Genomic DNA, 8,889 nt, shown 5'->3' with positions numbered 1-8,889 from the left:
CACACAGGGGAGAAACCATATAAATGCCTGGAGTGTGGAAAAAGCTTCACTCACAGTTCAAGCCTTGCTTACCACCGAAGAATCCACACAGGGGAGAAACCATATAAATGCATGGAGTGTGGGAAAAGCTTCAATAGTAGTACACAGCTTACTTCCCATCAAAGAATTCACACAGGGGAGAAACCATATAAATGTCTAGAGTGTGGGAAAAGCTTCCATGAGAGAGGTCACCTTACTTCCCATCGAAGAATTCACACAGGGGAGAAACCATATGAATGTGTGGAGTGTGGAAAAACCTTCCGTCAGAGAGGTAGCCTTACTGCCCATCAAAGAATTCACACAAGGGAGAAACCATATAAATGCCTGGAGTGTGGGAAAAAATTTAAGAGCTGTACATATCTTACTTCCCATCAAAGAATTCACACTGGGGAAAAACCATATAAATGCCTGGAGTGTGGAAAAAGCTTCAGGCGCAATGACTGCCTTATTACCCATCAAAGAATTCACAGAGGGGAGAAACCATATAAATGCCTGGAGTGTGAGAAAAGCTTCAGGCGGAGTGACCAACTGACTTTCCATCAAAGAAGTCACACAGGTGAAAAACCATATAAATGCCTGGAGTGTGGCAAAAGTTTCTGGAGTTCTACACATCTTACTTCCCATCAAAAAATTCATGAAGGGGAGAAACCATACGAATGCCTGGAGTGTGGCAAAAACTTCAGGACTCGTGCACATCTTACCTCCCATCAAAGAATTCACACAGACGAGAAACCATATAAATGCTTGGAGTGTGGGAAAACCTTCCGTCAGAGTTCTGGCCTTGCTCACCATCAAAGAATTCACACAGGGGAGAAACCATATACATGCTTGGAGTGTGGGAAAAGCTTCAGGAGTAGTCGAGAGCTTACTTCTCATCAAAGAATTCACACAACAGAAAAACCATATAAGTGTCTGGAGTGTGGAAAAAGCTTCCGTCACAATATAGGTCTTGCTAGCCATCAAAGAATTCATGCAGGGGAGAAACCGTATAAATGCCTGGAGTGTGGAAAAAGCTTCAGTCAGAGTGGCAATCTTACTTCCCATCAAAGAATTCACACAGGTGAGAAACCATATAAATGCCTGGCATGTGGAAAAAGCTTCAGTCAGAGTTACAATCTGACTTCCCATCAAAGAATTCACACAGGGGAGAAACCATATAAATGCCTGGAGTGTGGAAAAAGCTTTAGTCAGAGATCCCACCTTACTACCCATCGAACAATTCACACAGGGAGAAAACAATATAAATTATTGGAATGTGGGTAAATCTTCAAGAGTAGTACACATCTTACTTCCCGTCAAAGATTTCACACAGAGGAGAGCAATGGTACCATAGATCTGTAAGATGTAGGCCCTGAAAGACTTTGTAGGTAACAAGGACTATGAAAAGAACCAATAGCCTAAAACTTTTCCATAGGATTTACTCAGCTATGTATCATATGTGTTTTATGCCTGGCCCTGGATAATAATTAAGTTGCAGCATTCTGTACCAGCTGGGCATTCTGGCTTCAAGGAAAGACCCATTTAGAATGCATTGCAGCAGTCTGGCTACCTGGTTACTGTGGCTTTGACTGTCTGTCCGTGTACTGATTCTCATCTGAGTATTCACGGGATTCTGCTATTCACTTTATTCTGAGGAGAACTGTGTGCTATGTCTTTGTGTCAGATGTATCAGTGAGTCAATGCAATCAACAGGATGGGATATTCGATAAACAATGAAATAATATGTTGTCGAAGGTTTTCACGGCCGGAGTTCATTAGTTGTTGTGGATTTTCCAGGCTGTATGGCCGTGGTCTTGGCCTTATAGGACCTGACATTTCGCCAGCAGCTGACGACGCAGAGAGTACTCCATCTTTCTGTGTTACACCTCTGAGGATGCCAGTCGCAGCTGCTGGCAAAACGTCTGGTTCTACAATGCCAAGACCACAACCATACAGCCCGGAAAATCTACAACTAATGAAATAATACTTGGGTTGTAGAATCAACCTGTAAACTAAGCATAAATGTTAACATAACACATTAAATGATGCAAAATTACATAGTCCCATCTGATGCTCCCTCTAAGCTGTGGAGTCTTGTGAGCAAAAATTCTACCTTGTGAGCTACTGGCATTAAAGTTGTGAGCTACAGCATAAATTAGTTTGCTCTGGAGCCCTCCTTCCTGAGCGAAGATAAAAATGTGTGAGCCGGAGGCTAAAAAACTGTGAGCTAGCTCACACTAACTCAGCTTAGAGGGGACACTGGTCACATCTCACAACAGAGAATGCAAAATAGCATAGACCACAATCCCTAATAATTTATCTAAGTAATTTTGTGAATCACTTTGTACTGTGCTACCCTATTGCCTGCATGGAAAGCTCTCTGGAATAATTCACTTTTGATGTGCGGAAAGCCAGGAGAGTGGGAACCATCCTGACCTCCTCAGGAAGACCATTCCCCAAGGTATGGGCTAGAACAGTGGTTGATTTTGACCATTTGCCAGGCAGTGGTTGATTTTGACCATTTGCCAGTTGGCACCTGCAGAAGACCCTGCTCAGATGAGCGAAGCTGTCATGGTGGAGCATAGGGGAAAGACCTATGTAGGACCTGAGATTTGGAGTGGTGGCGCAGGCGGTAAAAGCCTGCAAAAAGTAATCTATCACTGAACAGCCTAATGGCTGTTCGAGTCCTACCGCAGCCGGGGTGAGCTCCCGGCTCTTGTCCTAGCTCCCGCCCACCCAGTGGTTCAGAAGCCCTTAAAGGCAAGTAGATAAATGGGTACCCACCCCTAGGTAGTGGGGGGCACCCTACCTCCAATGAAAAATTGGGAGTGAGGTGGCTGAGTGGTGGCGGCGAGGCGGCGACCTGGCAGGGAAAACATGGCCTTGGGCCGGCGACGGGCAGCAGAGCGACTTGAGCGGTGATTGGTCCGGGCGTCGTGGTGGCATGGTGACGCAGCATGGTCGGAGCCTGCGGGACAGAGACCAACGGCTACAGCATCGCGCAGCCGTGCGCCGTAAGACCACCCCAAGGAGCCGATGGATGAGAGAAAAAGACCTCCGCCAAAGACACCGCCGACTGGATATAGCAAGAACCCGCCATGGAAAAGAACTAAAAATAATAATAAGCCAGTATTTTAAATTGAGCCTGGTGACTGATGGGGAGCCAGTGTATTGACTGCAGATTGGGAGTACTATGAATGCTCCGTCTCGCTCCTGATAACAGCCAAGCTGCTGTATTCCGCACCAACTGGACCCTTTCCCCTCCATTCCACGCTGGACCATCCTGGCATACTTAATCCCTTTTGGGAAAAGGACCATCCCGTTTGTACAAGGCCACCTATTTGACATGGAGGTTCAGAGCCATGACCAGGTGCTCGATGGAGGTGGGACTATATTTTATTCGGCTCTGATTGGCAACAGTAGCCTCTGACGTCAGAGATGGGGATGCACGAGATTGGAGAAATTCGCCTGTCATTCGTAGAAAGGACGATGGCTTAGGTCCAGTTCCCTTGACTATAGACGTCTGGAGCTTTGAGATGTTCCCTCTTCAGTTTCCAGTCTTCAGTGCATATTGGGTTCACAGCAGGTTAGGGTAGGAGTTAACAATCCCTCCAACCTCTTGTTAACTGCAAGGAACTCTGCACATGCTCTGAAGATCCAGCTGCAGTGTAGGTAATGTGTGTTAGCTAGTTCATCACTGTTGTTTTTCATATGACCCTCTGTGCTGTTGTTGCTGTGTGCTTTTCCATCAATTATGTTTTTCCCCACCCCTTTTTTTGAACCCAACCACATTTTTTCATTCTTTTTCTGTCTTTTATAATAAACGTTTTTGTATAAATATATATATATTTGCTTTAATATGTAGGATTTCTTTCTGTGGCATACTTCTCTCAATCTGTAGACTGCATGGGTGCTATTGGTTTGGTTCTAAGGTATTTTCTAAAGTTTCTACCCTGTTACTTCATTATTGGTCTAGTACTGTGCTGGAAGAATGCCTTCTCAGCAGGTCATGGTAAATGTTTTGGGCAGGTATTGGGTGGTTGGAGCTGGTCACAAGGATGTTTTCCAGGGAACCCTTGGTCTAAGGTAGTTTCCCAGCAAGGGAAGACACCATTTCCCCTTCCTTCCATAACACATGCCATCCTGCAAATAGGTAAGATTGACAGTTGCCGGTTCACATCCATCCTCTTTAATGGCTCCCACCTTGTGGAATGCACTGCCTGAAGAGGTCAGGAAGCCCCCCAACCAATGCTCCCTCTACGCTGTGGAGTCTTGTGAGCAAAAATTCTACTTTGTGAGCTACTGGCATTAAAGTTGTGAGTGAGCGATTTGGCTACGGCATAAATTAGTTTGCTCTGGAGCCATCCTTCCTGAGCTAAGACAAAAATGTGTGAGCCAGAGGCTAAAAAACTGCGAGCTAGCTTACACTAACTCAGCTTAGAGGGAACACTGCCCCCCTACACTTCTACTGTTTCGCAAAATGTGTAAGAAGAGAGAAGAGGAAAAGAAGAGATTGGATTTATACCCTGCTCTTCACTACCCAAAGGAGTCTCAGAGAGGCTTACAAACTCCTTTCCCTTCCCCTCCCCACAACAGACACCCTGTGAGGTAGGTGGGGCTGAGAGAGCTCTTGACAGAAACTGCTCTTTTTCCAGAACAGCTCTTATCAGAACTACGGCTTGCCCAAGGTCATCCAGCCAGGTGCAAGTGGAGGAGTGGGGAATCAAACCCGGTTCTCCCAAATTAGAGTCTGCGCACTTAACCACTACACCAAACTGGCTCTCCTAAAACAGAAAATGTTCACAGGGGCATTTTTATAAAAGGATTAGAACTGTAGCATGAAGGAACATTGTCGTATGAAGAAGCCCTAAATCTGATTCAAACCTGAGCCTAGTCCAAACCTGTCCAAATGGTCACTGTCAGAAAATACATTTTCTCAAAGACGAGCTTTAGTGATAGCTATTTCCTTAATAACACACAGCTCCCTAAAACTGTCTTTCAGGTTCTTTTGACTATAACATAGACGATTCAACAGATGGATAATAAATATATTTACTAGACATGTGTCCCTATAGATCAAGATGGGTAGCAGTAGAAAAGAGCAAGAGTCCAGTCGCACCTTAAAGAAGTGCTGTTTCTGAAGAAGTGAGCAGCGACTCATGAAAACTCATCCCCTGCCTCATATTTCGTTGGTCTTTAAAGTGCCACTGGACTCTTGCTCTTTTCTAATAGTAATAGTAATATACTTTATTGTCATCGTACATAGTACAACGAAATTAAGATGCAATCATTTCGGTGATCTACAACAATATTCGTATACACTCACACCACCATTCACAACTATCTCAAAACTCCCTTAAGGTTCACATAGCAACTTAAAACCACCAATGTCACCCAAATTCCAATTTCGTACAGCATTTAAGGCAGTAATAGCTCTCGAATAAAAACTAATTTTTAATCTGTTTGTCCTTGTTTTAATTGTCCTCTATCTTCTGCCCGAAGGCAGCAGTTCAAACAGGGAATGTCCAGGGTGTGACAAATCCTGCAGAATGTTCTTTGCTTTCTAATGTGTCCCTGTGACCCCCATAGCAAAAGGATGAACATGCACGGGGAGAGAGTCGTGTCTGACTTCTGACATTCCAGATTCTATTTAGGAAAATAAGCGAATCCACACAGCCTGGAACAGCTTTATGGACTCATTTGACTATTTAAAACACGGTACCAAACTCCTCACCCATCTACCCTTTGTCTCTCAGTTCCGTACCTTCCCCGCTTGACTTGACTTACTTTGGAGTGCTTTTAAGCATTAAATCCGAAGACCCAGATTTAATAGTTTCATTTATCTCTTGAGCAACATAAATGTTTTTGTGTTTCGTCCGTGCTTTGTCTCCCTTCCCTAAACCTTGTTGTCGTTGCCTGAACTGATATGAGCTGCTCTGACCTCCCACCTTCTTCCGTGTCCACGGTGTTCCTGGGATCCCTGCCCAGTTCCCAGAAGCAGAACAAGCCTTGGCCAGGTCAGATACAGATCAAACACTGGACTCCGAAAACCCTGAAATTGATAAACGTGATGACAGCAAACAAACAGATTTCTTTTCCAGGCCAGAGACCGGAATCTTAGTTCTGTCTGCCTACAGGCCCCTAGATTTGTTACAGACATCAGGCTTGCTGAAATCGGTATGTCTAACAGCAGCATCTTCGGGATCACGGTGTGAAACACAGCCGAACTGCAGTTGTGGCTTGCTGAATGGGCTTCAGTATGTGGAAGACTGATTCAACAATGCGATTGACCAACACAGGACTACTGACGAGACACTGAATGCCTACAACATCTAGGTTCCTTTCTAATAAAACAGCTACTTTGAGGTCACCCACTGAATGTCCGGGAAGGCTGAAGGGTTCTCCTACAGGTTTCTCAGTCTTGTGATTCCTGATGTCAGATTTGTGTCCATCTATCCTCCGGGGTAAGGTTTGTCCCGTTTGTCCTAGGTAGAGAACCGAAGGGCACTGTTGACATTTAATGGCATCTACCAGAGCTTGAAATAAACCCAGATGCCAACTTTGCTGTCATATACACCCAGACAACACCATCACTGGACCCAAGAGCGTCATCGACACCATCGGAGGCTCATTCACTTGCTCATCTTCTAACACTGAGAAACAGGGAAGATGTTGCAAGAACCCGGATTTCCAAGGCGACCCCAGAGCCATTTCCCTGGGAGGAAGCCAGGCCCACTGAAGAGCCCCCCACCCACCCCCGGGAGAGTCCCGATCAGACCCGCTTCGGATTGCTCGGCCCTTCGGTCGGCTTTCCCCTTTGTTTCAACTCAACCCTCCCGTTTTCTGAGAGGGCTGAACAGCCTGGGGTTCCCCGGAGCGCAGCCCTGTGCGGAGTGACTCCCGAGCAGTGTTCCCTCTAAGCTGAGTTAGTGTGAGCTAGCTCAGAGGTTCTTCGCCCTCACACATCTTTATCTTAGCTCAGGAAGGATGGTTCCAGAGCAAACTAATTGATGCAGCAGCCAAATCACTCGCTCACAACTTTAATGCCAGGAGCTCACAAAGTAGAATGTTTGCTTACAAGACTCCGCAGCTTAGAGGGAACATTGCTCCCGAGGAATCCCACTGAGATGCATTCTGGGAGGGGGGGCGCCTCCCAGGGCAGGCAGCTGGGCCGAAGTCCAGCCCAGCGGGAGGGTCCGGGCGCCGCCCTCGACGGGGAGGGCGGGAGAAGCCTATTCTTTCCTGGGCCTGCAGCTCTGAAAGGGTTAAAGGCGCCGAGCTCTTGGCTAGAGTGACCGAGGGAGGGAGGTGCTTTTGGGGAGGGGATCGGAAGTGTTGGCTTCTGAGCGGGGAACGAGAACAGGGAGGCCTTCCGGAAAGACCTTTGCAGCCGGATCCTGGGAAGGTCTCCTCTCGAGTAAGTCGCCAGCTCAGTCTGGGAAGACGGAAGGTCCGCTCTCGTGCGGCCTGGGGGGGGGGGATTCAGTAGTTAATGTTCCCTCTAAGCTGTGGAGTCTTGTGAGCAAAAATTCTACTTCGTGAGCTACTGGCGTTAAAGTCGTGAGCGAGCGATTTGTCTGCTGCATAAATTAGTTTGTTCTGAATCCCTCCTTCCTGAGCTAAGACAGAAATGTGTGAGCTAGAGGCTAAAAGACTGTGAGCTAGCTCACACTAACTCAGCTTAGAGGGAACACTAGTTCTGACACGTGATCTGACGCTTTGTCAGCCCCGTTGGAGCCCCTGGCAGGGTCTGAAAGGCGGGATCTGAGTCTTGGAAATCGGAATAAACTTTCCGCCGGGGAGGTTGGAGGGAGGCTCAGGAAGAGATCCCAGCCGTGATCACGGGGGAGGGCACCTTCGTGCCGAGGGGCTGCCCAAATATCTCGCCTTTTGGCTGGCGCTTCCCCCCCCCCAACTGCAATTTCCTGGTGGTGGGCTCTTTAGAAGATTTTATTTATTCACGTTAATTATAGTCCGCCCTGCAGGCTGTGGAAGGTCGGTAGTTCAGCAGTTCGAGACCCGGGTAGTTCAGCAGTTCGAGTGAGCTCCAGTCTCTAGTTCCAGCTCCTGCCAACCTAGCAGTTCGAAAGCAAGAAATTGCATGTAGATAAATAGGGACCACTTCGGTGGGAAGGTAACAGCGTTCCGTGCACCTTGGTGTTTAGTCATGCCGGCCACATGACCACGGAAACGTCTTCGGACAGCGCTGGCTCTTCGGCTTTGAAACGGAGATGAGCACCGCAACCCTAGAGTCGGATTTGACTGGCTTTCGAGCAAGGGAACCTTTACCTTTACTGGATAAAAGGACCAAAGGATCTCAAATCCATTTTTGAGCTTCAGGGCTTTGATAAGGATTGTGTTTTTGAAAAGGGATGCTTATCCAGAGCCCTGGAGCCCGTTACCGCAATTTACCATTGGTTCAGAAGTTCTCCAGATATTTGGCAACATCATTTATGGGACATTTGTTTCAAGCGTGAGTCACATTGACTAGAGTATCAGCAAATTGCTTTTTGGACTGGGTTTTTTTGTGATTCTTGTGCAAGGTGTTATCAATTTTCTGTAAATGTTTGAGTGCCTTCCTGACCCCCTCAGGCAGACCATTCCTGGGGGACCAGAATGGAGAAGGCCCCTGCCCAGGCCAGCCAGCGGAGGGACTGCAGGGGGGCAGTAATTTGCTCCGTCTAGGTTCTCATAATGGTGAGCCCTGGCTGTTCTGCACCTGCTGGAGTTTCTGAACTGGTTTTATATAACATACAGGGCATTGACCTACTCTAACCTCCATGTCACTGTGGCAGTTCCATTTCAATTTGTTCACTGTCAGCCATTTCACCATAGCAGCCAGGAAGCAGCTGAGGACCTCTGCCCCATCCC

The 8,889-nt window shown here is 47.1% G+C and overlaps 1 protein-coding gene across 1 annotated transcript in view; it reads left to right on the top strand.

Moving 5' to 3' along the window:
* Positions 1-1,488, top strand: part of LOC107109992 (zinc finger protein 665-like) — a gene marked incomplete at its 5' end in the record, with an annotated part of 7,297 nt that extends 5,809 nt beyond the window's left edge. The window contains one exon of the mRNA XM_015410700.1: positions 8-1,488. Within this exon, the coding sequence (XP_015266186.1) occupies positions 8-1,302 (1,295 nt within the window). The remainder of the gene's footprint in view (positions 1-7) is intronic.
* Between the last annotated feature and the right edge of the window lie 7,401 nt (positions 1,489-8,889).

Source organism: Gekko japonicus, unplaced genomic scaffold (assembly GCF_001447785.1).
Source record: "Gekko japonicus isolate JY-2015 unplaced genomic scaffold, Gekko_japonicus_V1.1 scaffold6524, whole genome shotgun sequence".
Classification (NCBI taxonomy): Eukaryota; Metazoa; Chordata; class Lepidosauria; order Squamata; family Gekkonidae; genus Gekko; species Gekko japonicus.
The sequence above is the reverse complement of the archived record's forward strand: the minus strand, read 5'-3'. Positions and strand labels throughout refer to the sequence as shown.